General features: G+C 51.9%; 1 protein-coding gene across 5 annotated transcripts; it reads right to left on the bottom strand.

Annotated features, from left to right (window-relative positions):
* Positions 1-1,349: 1,349 nt before the first annotated feature.
* Positions 1,350-16,915, bottom strand: LOC102453282 (GTPase IMAP family member 2-like). 5 transcript variants are annotated; one of them, XM_075916900.1, is made up of 5 exons: positions 16,626-16,915; positions 15,547-15,708; positions 13,549-13,619; positions 9,484-9,520; positions 1,351-7,925 (listed from the first exon to the last, which is right to left on the bottom strand). In XM_075916900.1, the coding sequence occupies exons 3-5, from the start codon at positions 13,582-13,584 to the stop codon at positions 7,141-7,143; spliced, it is 858 nt and encodes a 285-aa protein (XP_075773015.1). In that variant the 5' UTR covers positions 13,585-13,619; positions 15,547-15,708; positions 16,626-16,915; the 3' UTR covers positions 1,351-7,140. The 5 variants fall into 5 exon arrangements, with proteins under 5 accessions (XP_075773017.1, XP_075773016.1, XP_075773018.1 ...); XM_075916899.1 differs by having other exon boundaries at positions 15,547-15,701; positions 16,626-16,912; XM_075916902.1 differs by lacking the exon at positions 13,549-13,619 and having other exon boundaries at positions 1,350-7,925; positions 15,547-15,701; positions 16,626-16,914.
* Positions 16,916-18,126: the final 1,211 nt, after the last annotated feature.

Below are 18,126 nucleotides of genomic sequence, written 5' to 3'. Positions count from 1 at the left end.
CTTAATCTACCCAGACACATACTGAGAAAATAAATAGCAGAGTATGGATTAGCCAACAAGTTCTTGAACTGCATTGGAGTTTGTTTGTTTGTTTGTTTGTTTGTTTGTTTGTTTCAGAAGTGGGAGAAGGCAACTAGGGTCAGGGCTCTTCTAGATTTGAGTTTTGACTTTGCTGCGATTTGGAAGTGGAAGGCAGCTTGGGGGGACGTGGCTGTGAGCTGACGCAGTTCTAAGGAACGCTCAGGTAGAGTGCAGCACAGGAAGGACAGTGGATTTCAGGGAGTCAGACGTTAGCAGAGTCAGGGAGTGAGCAGGTAAGATCCCAAGGGAAGCAAGTCGAATTGGAACAACAGCTCAAGCCCTGGCCACACTAGAGCTTTATTCCAAAATAGCCCCCTTAGGTCAAATTCATAAACAGAGTGTCCACTGTGCCAAGCCTGTTATTTTGAAATAACTGGTCACTTGTTTTGAAATCTGCACTCCCACTTTTCTCAGGGAATAATGCTAATTGCAAATTTGTTATTTTGAAATAGCCATAGTGTGGATGAGCCAGTCCTGCAATTTTGAAATAACTCGTCCCCCGAGTAATTCATACTAAGTACTCCTCATTTCTTCCTGGGGCTCTAAGTCAAGGTAGCGTCCACAGTAACAGAGCCTGGCTGGGAATCATTGCAAGGATTCCTCTTAGTGGGGACACACTAGCTCAAATGTATCATTTCAGGAGTTATTATTTAGAATTTAGTTATTTTCAAATAATTTTCTAGTGTAGACTGGCCCTTTCAGTGCTACACTTCTATGATTCTATGACATCTCTCAGGAATAGGGTGAAGGCTTGGAGTCCCTAGAGATTGGCGGGGAGGGTGCGGCCGCCATTATGGTGAAGCTGACTCCTTTCCCTTCTCTCAGCTTTCAGTCAGTCACCTTTCCCCAGAAAGGGAATGATGAGCGGACTAGCACATCCCCTTATGTTATCACCACTTAATTCTAATTTGTGACACAGCAGTTTTGGTTCATTGATATCCAGTCCCACCCTCCTCGGCTAAGTCTAGACTGGCATGATTTTCCGGAAATGCTTTTAATGGAAAAGTTTTCCGGTAAAAGCATTTTTGGAACAGAGCATCTAGATTGGCAGGACGCTTTTCCGCAAAAGCACTTTTTGTGGAAAAGCATCCGTACCAATCTAGACGCGCTTTTCCGGAAAAAAGCCCCGATCGCCATTTTCGCCATCAGGGCTTTTTTGCACAAAACAAATCTGAGCTGTCTACACTGGACCTTTTGTGCAAAAGCTTTGCGCAAGAGGACTTTTGCCCGAACGGGAGCAGCATAGTATCCGCAAGAACACTGACAATCTTACAGAGCCATACAGTCCTAGAATCCCAGCGCTGGCAGAGACCTTAGGAGGCATCGACTGCAGCCCCATACAGAGCCAACCACTGACCCACAATGCACAGCACACAAAGGCACACACTGACACAATGCAGACCACACAAAGGCACACACACTGACACAATGCAGACCACACAAAGGCACACACACTGACACAATGCAGACCACACAAAGGCACACACTGACACAGAACCCAGAGCACACAAAGACACACAGTTCAGGGCACACAAGGGGACATGCTGACACACATTGCAGAGCACGCATAGGAACACACTGACACACAACACAAAGCACCCGCAGGCCCAGTCTCCCAGGGTTATGTGAACACTCACAAGCTTCCTCTACCCTGAACAACCCCCCACTGGGACAGTGAACGGGGCTGCAGGGGTTCCCAAATGGCTCAGTAGCTCCCTGCCCAGGTTATCAGAGATGCTGCCCTTGCACACAGCAGGATGCACAATCCCACATCAAATCCTGCATGGGGGACCAGGCCTGCTCCGGCGAGCAAGGGACCCCAGCTGAGCTGAGGCAGGAGGTGACAGCTGGCCAGGGCACCTGTCCCTGCGTGAGGGCGTAAGGGGATGTTTGGGGGGGAGAGGCTGGTCTGAGGGGAGGGTCCTAGGTCTGGCAGCAGTGATGTGGGAAGGTCTCGGCAGCACAGAGCAGCCAGGGGCCTGTCAGGTGCAGGTCTCAGCTCAGGGCCATGCTCAGTTTTAAGCTCCTGGGGTGTGTAGCAGGGACGCTGAGGTGAAATTCCTCAGAGCCAAGTGAGAGCTGCCACCGAGCCAGCTCCCGAACCGATTGGAAACCAGAGCCCCTGCACATGGCCTGGGCAGAAAGGAAGCAGCTGGACAGGAGCGTGTGCTCCTAGTGCAGAGACAGCAGGGACACGAACACCAGCTCAGTGAGGGTCAGTATGTCTGTGACACACACACACACACAGACACACACACACACACCAGTGACAGGAAGGGAAAGAGAAACCTGCCTGCGGGGGACACTTGGAGCCTGTAGCTGCTGCTGGGGCAGAGCCCGGAAGGGAGAGGGAGCAGAAACCGCAGCAGAGGGCAGTTGGTGACCCAGCCACTCAGAGACGTGTGAGTTGTGCACGATACAGATACAAAACCAGGAAGGGAAAGTGGAACTAGCACAGTGTCGCTAATCACCGCCCTTCCGCTGTCGCAGTGCAGGCATCCGGGCAGGAGAGACCAGACTATGTAGCTCCACGTTATTATGCACAAATCTTTGGGTGCTTTTTAGCTGTCCCAGCACATCAGACCCTGTGGGCGCATGTCATGTAACACAATGGTGGTGTGTAGTGTGTTGTTCCTGCAGCTCCCCCACAACACCCGGCAGTTAGGAGAGTGGGACGCTGCTGGACCGTGGTCTGATTCCAGCTGGGAACGCAGGCAAAGTGAGCTAGATGGGAATATGGGGAACAGTGTCCCCAACCTCACACACCCAGCACCAGGAGTCAGGCCCTAGAAATCCTGAGACAAGTGACTTTTGGGGTCTTTTCATTTTCTTCCTGGGTAGTTTTATTGTGATTGTTTCCTATTCATGGGACTGAAACGCTTCCGAGCCCAGGGCCCCATTGCGCTAGGCCCTGCACAAACAGCACAACATGGTGCCCCTGGTCCAAAGGGCTCTCGCTGTATCTCTACATCAGGACCCCAGAGAGGGCTACAAAGAGCCCAAGGGGAGCACACGCCAGCTGTGGGAGGCGAGGCCTGAGGCTTTGTGTGTGTGTGTGTGTGTGTGTGTCTGCATCTCAACCCAACCCCACTCAGACAACCCCCCTGCATGTCGAGTGCAGTTGTAGGTGTGAGTCATAGTCTCAACACAGTCCTTCCAATTTGCCTTTTGCTCTGCACACAGGGTTCCCAGCATATTTATGAGTGTTCGGTTGAACTGCTAAGTAATCCCATTCCCCTGTGGGTGGTAGGGGGTGGTTCTGCTTTTCGAGATCCCCAACAGTTTCCAGAGCTGAACAAGGAGATTACTTTCAAAATTCGTCCCCTGGTCTTCATGTTTCCTTTTGGGGATGCCGTAGCTGCAAATGAACTGTTTCCACATCACCTTGGCCAGGGTAGATGCCCGCTGGTCACGAGTAGGTTATGCATGAACATGGCAACTGAAGTGATCAGTAGTTACAAAGATATTTTCGATGCCCCCTGGGATGGTTCCAGGGTGAGAAAGTCAATACATACTAGCTCCAGGGGCCTACTGGTATGGACTGAGACAAGTTGAGCTCTGCTTCCAAAGATACCTCCTATTTAGACAGCACCTTGGACAGGAGAGGCACCACTTCTGGACAGTGGACTGCATGCCTGGCCAATAACAGAGTGCAGATGAGGTCCACTGTATGATCAATGTCCATGTGTCCCAGGTCTGGGTGCAGAGCCTCGAACACTTCTCTCTGGAGTTTCTCTGGCAGCACAACTTCTTGGATCTGTTCCTCTGATGGGATTATTGTTTTCACGTAAAAGATCCCTTTTACGAGTTGCAATCGCTTCCATGAGTTAAAATCATATAATCAAGTCCAGCCCCCTGTCCAAGGCAGGACCAATCCCAACTAAATCAACCCAGCCAGGGCTCAAGCCGAGATTTAAAAATCTGTAGGGATGGAGATTCCACCACCTCCCTAGGGAACCCATCCCAGTGCTTCCCCACCCACCTAGGGAAATCCTTTTTCCTAATATCCAACCTAGACCTCCCCCACTGTAACTTGAGCCCATTGCTCCTTGTTCTGCCATCTGTCACCACTGAGAACAGCCTCTCTCCATCCTCCTTGGAACCTTCCCTCAGGAAGTTGAAGGCTGCTATCAAATCCCCCCTCACTCTTCGCTTCTGCAGACTGAACAAACCCAAACCCCTCAGCCTCTCCTCGTAGGTCATGCACTCCAGTCCCCTCAGCATTTTCGCCACCCTCCGCTGGACCCTCTCCAGTGCATCTGTAATGAGATGTAGTCACAGAAGACCCCTTGGGAGGCTCCCCAGGGTGCTGACAAGGCCACTGCCACTTGCCTTTCCTGGTCTCTGGGGCTTCTCACCACCCAGTCCTGCTGGGCCAGCTCCCTGATCTCCTGCAGCCAAGACCCAGAGATGAGGTCCCTGCCTCTGCCAAGCAGCACAGACACTGAACCTCTTCAGGTCCAAGGAGAATCCAGTTTAGGGCCCAGCTTCCCAGAATACCACTCCCCAGATGGGATCAGAACTCCACATGAATTATAGAGGTGAGCCCCCATTAGCAATGAAAGGGGAATGTTCACACTGGTTGCTCCACCAGGTAACAATTATTTGCACTGGGCTTGATAGTAAATAAAAGTAATTTTATGAAGTACAAGCAGTAGGATGTAAGTGATAATAAGTGCAAGCAGGCAGAGTAAAGTAGATCACAAACTCAAAATAACAGAAAATGCTGAGCTAACTCTACCACTGAAATGTCAGTGCAAATGTATTACAAACTCACCCTAAAACTGTTCCTTTTTAAGCTAAGCCTTCAAACCAGGCAAGTGCCTCTCCTTGGCTACATCTAGACTTCAGGCTCCTTGCTCAAGAAGCTTTTTGGAGAAGAGATCTTCCGCAAAAACTTCTTGGGCAGGAACACGTCCATACTGCTAAAGCACGTCAGGAAAGTGATGCACTTTTGCTCAAGAGCGTGTCCAGACTGCATGGATGCGCTCTTACAAGAGAGCTGTGATTGTCATTAGCAGAATGGCTGTCAGGGCACCGGTGCTTCTTTTGATAGGCTCTTTTTGCACAATGAACCCGTTTACTGTCCATACAGGCCTTTTTCAATCATAGCCTTTTTCAATTCCTCTTTTGGGCAAGAGGAATAACTATTGTGCAAACCCCCCTCTCTTCCTCTGATTTACTGTAAATTTTCTTGCACAAAAATGCACTTGCAGTGTGGATGCTCCGCGAGTTTTTGCACAAAAACTCTGCAGTCTAGATGTAGTCGCTGAGGTCTCTGGTTCGTTCCATTGGGTGTGTTACGCCAGCCAGCCAAAGACCAAGACCTGCTAGTTTCCTATTGTTTTCAAGATTCCCACTTTTGCATGGGAAGTTACCTGGCCAGTCCCTACTAGTTAGGTGGGTCATGTGACTTCCTATGACCACCCACTTCGAAGACTTAAGGACAAAAGTCTATTTACACATGATTTGTCCAGACAATGAGACATCCCAGCATTGGAAACACCCTTGATGGTTTTCCTTTGCACATTTAAAACCCTAAACCATTCCCTACTCCATGGGTATGTCTTGACTGCAGGAGGCATAAGGGATCTGTCGAAAAAGGCTTTCTTTCTCGACAGATCCCCCTCTAGACTGCCGCTTTTTGCCAACAAAGTGCTGAGTCGGCAAAACGCGGCAGCCATTTTTATGCAAATTAAGCATGGGATATTTAAATCCCTGCCTCATTTGCAATGTTGACCTGCCTAATCTGCATCCCTCTGCCGACAGAAGGATGCAGTCTAGACATACCCCATATGTTTATTTTAACATACAAGAATAATACATACACGAAAGTAAGATCATAGAATCATAGAACACTAAAACTGGAAGGGTCATCGAGTCCAGTGCTCTGCCCTTACGGCAGGACCAAGCTCTTTCTAGAGCATACCTGACAGAGTCTGTCTGACCTGCTCTTTAATATCTCCAGAGATGGAGCTTCCACAACCTCCCTGGGCAATTTATTCCAGTGTTTGACCACTCTGATAAGGGGTAAGGGAAGCCGATGGGAGATGTGCTCTGTGGACACAACCGTGGCTAGCTTAAATGGAAGTCGACTCCAGCTATGTATTTTGTGTAGCTGCAGTTGTGAACCTTAACCCAACCTGCCTGGTCTCATGTTGACTTGGCCTCTGAGAGCCATAGCTTGGAGAAATCAATTTAACTGCCACAGATTTGCAAGTAACCTAAGGAAACTTAATCTTAGCATTGTAACTTTTAAATGTGCAAAAATCCAAGGCTGTAAGTTAAATGCCTTGTAGACACAGCCTTTCCTAGTATTTAGGCATTGCTGCACTCAGCGTTGCTGTGTCTAATTGGTTTCAAGGCATAAGTCTTTTTTTCAAATAAGATTTAAGCACGTAGAAGCCTAAATGCCATTGGCAGAAAAGCTACAAAAAGACATAAAACAATTCAGCAAATGGCCATTTTCGTGGCCACATCTTGGTGGGGTTGTAAGTTTGCTTTAAAAGTATCACAGTAGACTACAGCAGTCAGGCCAGGCTAATACTTGGTGTAACTCCAGGAAGGTCGATAGAGTCTTGCCGGCTTGCCCTTTGCCTGAATTTCAACCCAGCAGGGTCTGCGACTGTGTTTTTACTACCATGGAAGCTACATGTGAGCTACTGGACGTTGACCTGGGAGCTGACTAGCTCTCCCAGCACCAGCGAAAGGGCCAAACGCATCTCTCAGTCACCTCTCAATGCTGCTAGTTCCACTGCTGCTAAGGGAGAGGCGCCGTTACAGATGCAAGTTGAGAGCTGTAACGTGTGTAAACCCAGTCAGCCAGGCTGAAATTAATGGAATTAATCCATTCGAAAAACAGTGTAGCTGAATGTAAAAACTAGATTAGCACATTTAAATTATTCAAATAGACTTTGTTAATAAAGAACAGCGGTTACAGACTTTGTTTATGCATGGTATGAATGGGCGGCACTGGAGAAAGTGCGGGTGCTGAGAAGCTGAGGTGCGAGGTTTGGGAAGCAGTGGGGTTCTGTTGCACTGAGAGACTGTCAGTGGCTGTTAGTGTCGGAGGAAGATCACAAGAAGCAGGACAATGAGAACCCCCACAGCTGCCACGATGCCCCAAATCACTTTCTTGTACTTGATGCAAGCAGCTTCCACGGTTCTCAGCCCTGTTCTCTTATTGACTCCAATGTAACCTCTCACTTTCTGCTCAGTTAAATGGGGCTCCAGGTACATCTCATTGGTGTAATACCTGTCCCCGTTCGCCTGCACCATTCTCTGGATCACTTCCACCAGCTCCGAAACCTGCTCCGTCTGCTCGGCCCCGGTTGCTTTGTTGTTGAAAGCGCAGTAGTGGTTTCCACACACCTGAATCAGCCCCTTAAGATCTTTGTTATCTGAGTATCTCACGTAGTCATGCAGGGAGCCGACCGCTAGATCTTCTTTCCGGGTGAACAGGAGGACCGTGTGCCTCATGGCTCCATCTCCAAAGATCTCCCAGACTCGCTTCACGGCTTCCTTGTCCTCTGCAGTGTAACGGCCCAGCTGGGTCACCAGCACCAGCGCGTGGGGGCCTGGGGCGGAGAGCTCGACACAGCGACAGATCTCACTACATGTCACTGTATCACACACCTTACGGTCAAAGATGGCAGGTGTGTCAATCACCACGAGCTCCCTCCCGTTCCAGCCCCTTCTCCCCTTTTCACAAGTCAGAGTCACTGGCGTTGCCCTAAGCTTGGACTCAAATGTTTTTTCACCGAGGATGGTGTTTCCCGTGGCACTTTTCCCAGCACCGGTTTTGCCAACGAGGATGATTCTGAGCTCTGATCTCCTGCTGTTGTCTGCAGGTTGGACAGTCAGAGCATCATTGCACAGATAGAAGATACAAGTCCTACCCATGTACTATTTATATACCTGCTAATTAATGCACACAGCGTACCCTGGGGCTGAGAGGCCCAGAGTAACTAATGTCCCTCCCGTCCCACATCTCTGCTTGTCTCTGTCCCCTTGGATTTCCTGACAATGACCAAACCTGAGCCCCTTCTCCTCTCTCCTGCATCTTCTCCTCTTCCTTCTTCCTCTGTCACTTTTCTCAACCCCTCCATTCCCGCCACCCCCCAACCCTGCAGTCTGGGGAAAATTGTTGAGCCCTCTCTCACCTTCACCCTGAGCATGTCGGCCACATCCAAATCCACCCTGTTCTTCCCCCTCAGCCCCTCCAGGAGCTTCCTTCCCTCTCCAGCCCGACCTCCGAGTTCCTTCCCAGAGCCCATGTGTTCCGCCTGGATTATGCAGTGTTCTCCTCTCCGGCCTCCCCAACACGCCCCAGGACCTCTGTCCAGTCACAACACGGCCCCTGAATGTGTCTCCCTTCCCCGTTTGACTGAGCCAACAGGGCCAGTTCTTACACCGCACTCCTCACTGTCCAGCCAGAGCACCTGTCTCTGGCGGGACACAGATAAGCTATGGGAGCGGAGCGGAGCTGATGCTCTGCCCTGGATCCGAGAGTCAGATGTGAACACGAGGCGCGTCCAAAGAAACCCTTGTTCTGCTCAGGCCACGTCCTCCTGCGGACGGGGCTCGGGGCTCTCAGACCTCTGAGCATTTCCCCAGGGCGTTTCTGCTCCTTCTTGCTGCCTTTCAGAAATGTCTGCAGAACGCTGCCCCCTCACTGCACCTCCTCCCCCGCCAGCCCCTGCACTGTCCCAGCCCTTCCTCTGCACCAGCGCTCTTCACATGAGGTTTTCAGAGTGTTGCACGACTGCCCTTGGCCCTCCTCTTTCAGCCCCAGCTCAGGGCAGGGCCTTGCTGGGCTCCCTGCCAAACCCCTGCCGCGCCCACGCCAAAGTCCCCTGCGCAGCCCCTTGTGTGTGCTGCACCCAGGGAGCCAGGCCGTATTGGCCTCAGATTGCCTCCTGCTCTCCCCTCGCACTGTGGAGCAGGGCAAACAGGCCAGCCCACCTCACACACGTTTGTTTGCACGGTGCAGGGCTGGAGTTTGCCCAGCTTGGCAGAAATGCCCAAGGGAGCTGGGGATGGGGCATGAGTGGACTGGAACAAGGCCCTGCTCTGCCTCCCTTCTCGTCCCCTTTCTCAAAAGCTGCAGGGGCTGGTGTAGGTGCAGTTCCTGCATCAGCCCGGTGTACTGACAGAATGACGGACCCTGGGAAAGGTTTTCTCTGTGGGGGTTGTCCCTGGAGAAGGCAAAGTTACACGGGACACGTCACTGCCTCCCTGGAACGGCCGCCATGCTGGAGCCTCTACACGATGCTGTGTGACCAACGATGCCCTCGGAACCTGCCTCGGTCCCCGAGAGCTTGTGGACTTCACTTGTCTATGCCAGGGCTGAGCAAAATCTAGGGGGTGAGGCTGGAATAGGGCCCCTGATGTCTCTCTTACCAGGGTCTCCTCTCGGCATCTGCCCGTCCATCTCGCTCTGAAAGAGATGCAGTAAAATGTGTTATTTAAACACATGCATTAGCCAAGGAACTCAGCAGATCGAGAAATACCCAGCTAGACAAATCCAGGGATAGAAACAATGGGCAGTAGCATGGACAAGCAGTGCTACCTGTGTGATCCTGAGTGAGACGGGAGTTTGGGAGCAAGACACCTTGAGATTTCATGTTTAACCATGGTCAGCACATCTGCTTAGCTCTGAGCACTGGGGGAGTTCTACTGACGTCCAGAGAGTGACTTAGGTGTTGTACACACACGTGTGTTGGCTGCCATGAGCCACAACAGCCGCTCTAAGTACAACGAGTCAGAAAATCAGTCCTGTTACTGCAGCCTCGTGCACACAAACGTTTTCATCAGCCATCGAGATTCTGGATTCGAGAACTGTCAGCAGTTTGACTTGGTCCATGAGGCAGAGGGAATGTAGCTTGTGCTACAGCACCAATTTGGCCCTTGTAAACCCACTGGTACAAACCAGGCATCAGTTCTTATTCAGACAAAGCCAATACGGGGAGAAGATGGCCATAATGGAGCTGGGCAGACTGTTTCTGGTCCAGCTCCTTTCCCCTGGACAATGCAAAATTGCATCGACCAAAACATGTTGTAAATTTGAGTTGAAATTGCCTTGTGTTGGCCTGGAAGAAACTTCAGCAAAAAGTTGAAATATTTCAAGTCAAGTCGTTCTACAAGAAATGTTTAGATTTTCTGTTCAAATGCCTTTTCATTTTGAAATTGGCCTTGACTTTACTCTAAAAAAAAAGTTTAAAAAATCCCAAATGAAACAAAACACTGTGTTGGGCCGAACAAAATATATAACCCAACATTTTTTCCTTTTGCCGTTTGCCAAAGAAATTGGATTTTCCCCCAGTTCAATGTGATTTGTTTAAAAAAATTCAATCCTGCTACTGAACAAAAACCCTGGTTACTTGCACAGCTCCAGTCACATCCTCAGGATTGAACATCGTGTGTGTGTTGGTACCGCACTGAGCAACCTGTTTGAAACTGGGAGAGATGAACAGCTGCAAATTCATTCTTATCCCCACTCTGCCCCCTCGTGCAACTGAGCACTGCTGTCTGGGGAAAACCTTCCCGGTATCTCAGCCAAAGCCTTGGTGGAGGCCACTGGACTGAAGAGAACAATTTCCACCGGCAAAACCAATGTGCTCAGTTGTGCCGACTCCAGACAACCCAGCATAGGGGCAGGGCCCAGTAACACCCCCTGTTCCTCTCCCTTCCCTCCTTGTCCCCCCTCTCCCTTCCTCCCTTCCCCCCTTGTCTCTCCTCTCACTCCCTCTTTCCCTCTCCCTTCCCTCCTCATCTTCCTCTGTCTCCTTCCCTTCCTTTCTTCCTTTCTTCCTCCCACCTTCCCTCCCTCCCTCAGACCTTGTTCCAATGTTGGAGTTAGGTGATTGTTTAAGACACCACCTGGCTCTACGGGGAGGCAGGGTAACTGGGCAGGTCCCAATGAGTAAGGGGCCTGGTGGGAAGGTGCATCTTTGACACCACTTTGCCGCAAGTGCTGCTTGCTGGAGTGACCAACTCGGGGAAATGACGCGGAAACGTTCACCTGGCTCTGCACTTACTGTCTGTCTGAAGCCCTCGGCCAGGCCACTTGAAATGCTGCTGCAGGCTCCTCTTTGCCCATCTCTGAAATCCCGGGGATGCCCCCCTTCAAACGCATTCCGCTCACAGGCCTTGGCTTCATCCCCACGGCCCCTTGAAACTCGCCCCTTCCTCTTGTGCCCTGTGGCCTCGGCCAGCAGCGTCCTTCCCCCTAGAGGTGCCTTTTCCCAGCCCTCTCTGCCAGCTGGGAACCGACATGCTGGCCCCACCCACAGACGCCTTCTGCAGGCTCCTTCTGCAGGCCCATCCCACCACGGTGTCCACAAGCAGGTCGCAAAGAGGGCAAAGGGGGCAGGCGCCACCAATTCAAAAGGGCCTGGGGCTCCCAACTCTCACTACTGCTGCTGCAGCAGAGGGGGCAGCCAGAGCCCTGAGACCATAAATTGCTGCCAGCGCCCAGCTTGGTGCTTCCCAGGTGGGGCTAAGGGCTGGTGGAGCTGTGTGTGTGTGTGTGTGTGTGATGCACTCCAGGTGGTGCTAAGGGCTGGTGGAGGGTGGGAGTGAGGGGCACTCCAGGAGGTACTAAGGGATGGTGGAGTGTGCGTGGTGTGTGGTGCACTCTGGGAGGCGCTCAGGGCTGACTGCCCCAGTGCCACCTCTTCCACCCAAGGCTCCTCCCCTTCCATCCCCAGAGCTGCCCCTCCCCCACCATGCCCAGCGCCCGGCAAGTCTGTCGCCTGGTGCCCACAAGGATTCGCTGTTTGATAACATCTAGGGCCACGGTGGGCAAGATACAGCCCAGGGGCCAGACCCGGCCAACAAGCCTTTCAGTCCCACCCATGGCCCACCTCACTGCAGCCACAGGCAGGGAGCCACCGCAGGGATCAGAGTGGCCGGCTGCTCCTTCTGCCTCTTTGCACCAGGAATGCCAACAACACCATCCTTGACCCGAACCCCCTCTAACACCCCCACACCCTCATCTCCAGCCCAATCCCCTCCCCGAGCTCCCTTCTGTATCCAATCTCAAGCCACACCCCACGCCCTTCCATGGAAAAGTGCCCCCTCCTATGAAAAATGATTGCCCATCCCTAGTCTAGGGGAAAGTCCAGTGAGGAGCGTTGGGGGGCTCTTGTTGTTTTTAGGGGCTTGTTATTTCTTAACATCTAGATGAAAATTCCCTGGAAAGATCATGCAGGAGATACTCCAGGAATCCATTTTGAAGCACTTGGAAGAGAGGAAAGTGATCAGGAATAGTCAGCTTGGATTCATGAAGGGCAAGTCGTGCCTGGCCAATCTGATTAGCTTCTCTGATGAGGTAACTGGCTCTGTGGACATGGGGAAGTCAGTGGATGTGATATCCCTTGACTTTAGCAAGGCTTTTGATACGGTCTCCCACAATATTCTTGCCGGCAAGTTAAGGGGATGTGGATTGGATAACTGGATGGTATGATGGAAAGAAAGATGGCTGAAAGGTCGGGCCCAGCAGATAGGCTACGTCTACACTGGCCCCTTTTCCGGAAGGGGCATGTAAATTTCATGAGTCGTAGTAGGGAAATGCGCGGGGGATTTAAATATCCCCCGCGGCATTTAAATAAAAATGTCCGCCGCTTTTTTCCGGCTTTTAAAAAAGCCGGAAAAGAGCGTCTACACTGGCCCCGATCCTCCGGAAAAAGCGCCCTTTTCCGGAGGCTCTTATTCCTACTTCGAATACTTTGGTACTTTGAAGTAGGAATAAGAGCCTCCGGAAAAGGGCGCTTTTTCCGGAGGATCGGGGCCAGTGTAGACGCTCTTTTCCGGCTTTTTTAAAAGCCGGAAAAAAGCGGCGGACATTTTTATTTAAATGCCGCGGGGGATATTTAAATCCCCCGCGCATTTCCCTACTACGACTCATGAAATTTACATGCCCCTTCCGGAAAAGGGGCCAGTGTAGACGTAGCCTTCGTGATCAATGGCTCGATGTCAGGATGGCGGTCGGTTTCTAGCGGAGTGCCCCAAGGTTCAGTTCTGGGACCGGTTTTGTTCAATATCTTTATTAATGATCTGGATGAGGGGATGGATCGCACCCTCAGCAAGTTTGCGGAGGACACGAAACTAGGGGGAGAGGTAGATATGCTGGAGAGGGATAGGGTCTAGAGTGACTTAGAAAAATGGGAGGATTGGGCCACAAGAAATCTGATGAGGTTCAACAAGGACAAGTGCAGAGTCCTGCCCTTGGTATGGAAGAATCCCAAGCATAGTTATGGGGTGGGGACTGACTGGCTAAGTAGCAGTTCTGTAGAAAGGACCTGGGGATTACAGTGGATGAGAAGCTGGAGATGAGTTGACATTGTGCCCTTGTAGCCAGGAAGGCTAATGGCATATTAGATTGCATTAGGAGGAGCATTGCCAGCAAATCCAGAGACGTGATTTCCTCTTTACTTGGCTATGGTGCCCAGGGCTGGTACTTACCCGGGCAGTTGTTCCCAGCGATTGATAGGCGGCCATTCCTCCTCTGAAATGGGGATTGGACTCGGCGTCTCCTGAAAAATCAGTGGTCGTGGTCACTGCACGACAGCCAGATCCCAGCCAGTCGGTGTCCCCTGGTTCCTGTGCTTTGCCTGTCAGTTGTGGTTTGGTGCAGAGAGTGCCATGGGTGTGTGTGACACGTGACCTGAGTGGAGGACGCTGGGGCTACGTCTACCCTACATGCTTCTTGCAAAAAAAGCCTTATGCGCAAGAGTTTTTGAACAAAACCTTATTGCGCAAGAGCACGTCCACACTTCAACACACATCGCAAAAGTGATGTGCTTTTGCACAAGAGAGCGTCCACACTGTATGGACACTCTTGCACAAGAAAGCTCTGATGGCCATTCACAGAATAGCCATCAGAGCACCTGTGCTTTTTCCCTCTGGACGTCCACACTTGCCTTGTTGCACAAGAACTCTTGTGCAAATGGAGTTATGTCTTGTAAACGGAGGTTTACCTAAGACAGAAAAAGCCCTCTGTTCTGCTGTTTTACTCTTGATTTCCTTGCACAAAGTGCATTTGAGGTGTGGACGCTCCATGGGTTTTTGCGCAAAACCCTTGCAGTGTAGACGTAGCCTGCGAGAGATGCTCAGAGGCAGACCCTGCAACACATGCCCGGGGGAGTTAGGCCCCTCGGGGACGCTGGGCCGTTGGAACTCTCCCCTGAGTCCCTGAAACAAGTGCTGAAGAGCGATGTCCTTACTCCTGCAACTGGAGCGGTGAGCATGGGGAGACTGGGCGGGGGTGGGGAAGCCCATTGGCTGTGTCTGTGGCTTTGCCGGGTGCATGTAAAGCAAGGCAGGGGAGGTTTCTGGAGCCCCACTGACAGGGAGCTAAGTCTCACTGACCCAGCAGAGCCTGGGCTGGTGGATTGAGCTGTAGGACCAGGGCCTAAGGCCTCAATGCGCAAAGGGGCCGAGGGGCGTAACACCTCACGTGTAGGCCTCTTGCTATTCCCTGGCACCCCACATGCCGGGTTAGGTGCCTGGGCTCCCACTGCCTGGGGAGGGACAGGGACAAGCCAGGAGCCAATGGGAGACCCGCCCCTCATGAATGTGGTGCCAAAGCCCGAGGTGCAGAGTGACCCCTTGTCTCTGCGGGTCCCACAGCCAGGATCCCCCAGCCAGGCAGCTGCCTCCGCCCAGCTCCAGTGAAATGGGAGGAGGACAATGGCTCCCTCACAACCTTCCCCCAGAGGTCGGACACTCACCAGGAGGTGGGAGACACGAGCAGATGGCCTGCCCTGTGCCTGAGCGGATGTGGGTAGAACCAGGGCTCAGGGAGAGCCCTGCAACACAGGGTTGGTCCAACTCACTGCGCATTCGGGCTGGACTGGGCTGCGCAGGCAAGACAGGAGCTCGCTCTGTGTCTTACCAAAGGGAAAGAGACGGGGTGACTGGCTCCCCGCCTAGGGGAACATGTGTGGGGCCCCAGGAGCTGACAGTGGGATCTGAAACACTCTCCAGTGGCTGGACGTTGAAGCAAACACAATTCTGACTGGAAATAAGATGACCGTTTAGAAATGGGAGGGTAATAAACCACAGGGTTGTGGTGAATTCTTTCTCAAGGTTAAAATTTAAACCAAGACTGGATCATTTTCTAAAGCCCCACCAGAATGGAGCTAAGGCCGGGACTTCGCTAGGGCCAAGATGGACGCTGCCACGATCAATCTTCTGGCATTTGATTTAGCTGGTGAGTGTCTGAATTTGACCTTCCCCTGTGGGGCAGACCTGGCTGAAGTGTAACTAGCCCAGCAGAGCCCTGGCGCGGGTTCAGACTCTCCGAGAGGGAGCCCAGGGCACATCTGTCTGTAGTCAGGACACCTGCCCACTTAGTGCGACTGGCATCTCGAGTGGGCAGATCTGGGAAGCTTGAAACACACCCAGAATTCCCAGAATCCCGCAGTGTCCGTTCGGATTTGCACGTTTTCTGCCAATCACCTGGTTCTGCTGGGATTCGGTGCCTCCCGTGGAATTCTTTACCCGCGGTTCATCGCCACCCAGCTCTTCCAAAGGGATCTCCCTCCTCCCTGGACGCTCCTGGCACAGGCACGACGGAGGCAGCAAGGCCCAGGTTTGTCCGGGTATTTCGGGGCCTACGAGCTGACAGGCGCAGAGTGGGATTTGCAAATGCTCCTAATCAGGCTGGCGCCCGAGGCCCACTGCAGTTAGTGAAACTGCTTCCAAATGCGGGAGTGTTTCCCCCAGCCCCTGGCACTGACCCCGCATGGGCCTGGCGGGCCCTGCAGGAGCTGAGGAAAGTCTGCGCTGCCGGGCCCTGGTGGAGCCAGGGACAATCCCACGTTTCCGTTGTGCTTCCCCCCCGCCCGAGGGTTTGCCGTGAGCCGCCGAGTGCTCCAGAGAGTCAGACGTGGCTGGATCCCGTGGGCCTGAGCGCTGAGGGAAGGGCTGGGGGGCCTGGGCCGCGGCACCCAGCCGAGTAAAGAGACTGATGGGGGAAGGTGGCTTTATAGAACCCTGGGTACTCGTCTGCCTTGGCCCAGGGCAGGGCCGGATTCTCTCCTGGGGCCCAAAATTCCACCCGCTGCCTGGGGGTTTGCGATATTCTCTGTAAACTATGAGTCTGCTCCTCATCTCTGTGTTCCCTCCCCTGCCCCATGCTCCCACCCCCGGGTGACTTTAGGCACCCAAATGTCAGAGACCGCGGCTCGTCCCCTGCTTTTCCTCCTGCGCACTCACCAGCATTTTCACTTGGCAAACTTTGTAGCCAGTTTAAAATACCCCCACTCTCGCCAGCCCTCCCCCTGGCCCTGCCTTTCCCTCTTATGCCATAGACACACACACACACACATACATACAGACGAATGTATGCACACACAGACACGTACGCACACAAACAGACACACACATACAGACAGGCACACACTCGCACACACACAGACACGCAGACATGCAGACACACACAGATGTGCACACACACAGATACACTCAAACACATACACGCGCACAAACACACTCACACACACGTTTCCAATATCAGCTCAATTTGGAGCCCAAACCTGCAATGTCTCTTCAGATGGGATAGATGTTTCCAGCCTCTGCCCAGTCCTCCCAGCTGGCGGTATTACACCAAAATGTCAGCAGCCATCTGGGTTCTTCTTTTCCACAGCCAGTTCATATTAACAGCTGAAGCAACTGGTCTGCAAATGAACCAGCCAGCGATCCACGTTTCTCAGTGAATGCAGTAGGATGAGCTTCTGCCCGGACTGAGAAACGCTTTGCAGTGAAGAGCGAAGTCTGATTGTACAGGAAGAGGCTTTGTGCAAGTAACAGCTGAAAACCCAGCTGGCCCCGTGTTCCCTGGTACAATCCCAGCTTTTGGCCCTGAGCGTGGGACACGTGTGCAAAAGTAACTCCTGGTGCTGATTCCATTTATGACTGTTGCTCTTATTGTGTGTTTGCCCACAGGGAACATTTGGGGTCAGTGCCTTGCTCTGTGCCAAGGCACTGCCTGTTCAATTCCAACTTCCTTCTTACAAAAGTGGCACAGAAAATCTTATTGAAACTCTGAGAAAAACCCGACAGATGTAGCTGTAGGTATCAGTCTGCGCACACACACGTGTATAGCTCTTGGATTAATCTGTCTGTGCATCTTGCCTTGTTTCTCATGCACACGTAGATAAGGCTTTGGAGACCCTGAGAAAAATACCTGTGAGAAAAGAGACAGAAAACTTGGGCTGCGATGTGTTTTCCATGAGGACACACTGTTGCCATTACTCATTCAGGATCATCACAATTCTCTGTGTGTTATTTTGGCACCATGTAGAGGGGTCAGTGGGCCCCCTCACCAGAGCAGTGTTCAATCCCAGAAAAGACGCAATCCTGTCCCAAAAGGGTGCACAAGGCAAAGATACAAACCGATGAACAGTGGAGATGGGGTTACAACACACACACAAAAGTATCTCATGAAGACCTGGGAGGCACTAAAATTGTGCCTGATTTCCCCGTACAGAAAACATATGAATGATAACGAAGGCTCTGTCCAAGAGGGGGATACTGCTTTGGACCTCAGCTTGACAGGGAAAAAGGACTTGGTCACCGATTACTGATCTGATAATTAATGCTAATGTAGGTGCAAGTAGTCTTTTCTAAAGCTGGGTTAATGTGATGGCAGTGTAGTTGCATGGGTGCTTCCTATGGGGCCGAAACCCATTCCTGTTGGTAGAGGATGGTGGGAAGAGTTCTTAGAGGGGTCACATGACACCCTTTACTTCTGGTCATGTGTTCATCTTGACCCCGTAAGTACTACCCCAGAGGTGGGACTTCCTGTGGCCGACAGTAGGGGTGTCAGGGGCCAGGGGCAGAGCTAGGGTTTTCAGGGACTGTGGTTAAGGTGTCCCTATTTTTGGTTTAGGAAATATGGTCACCATAGGTTTGAGGGTGAGTTTGAAAAGTCTGTGTGGGAGGTTTTCAGTGGAGAATTAGCCAAGCGATTTGTTTCTTTTGATTTGTAACTGACCTTGCTCTGCCTGTTCTCACTTACCACCACTTAAACCCTAC

The sequence above is a fragment of the Pelodiscus sinensis genome, unplaced genomic scaffold (assembly GCF_049634645.1).
Source record: "Pelodiscus sinensis isolate JC-2024 unplaced genomic scaffold, ASM4963464v1 ctg40, whole genome shotgun sequence".
In the NCBI taxonomy this organism is placed as follows: domain Eukaryota; kingdom Metazoa; phylum Chordata; order Testudines; family Trionychidae; genus Pelodiscus; species Pelodiscus sinensis.
The sequence above is the reverse complement of the archived record's forward strand: the minus strand, read 5'-3'. Positions and strand labels throughout refer to the sequence as shown.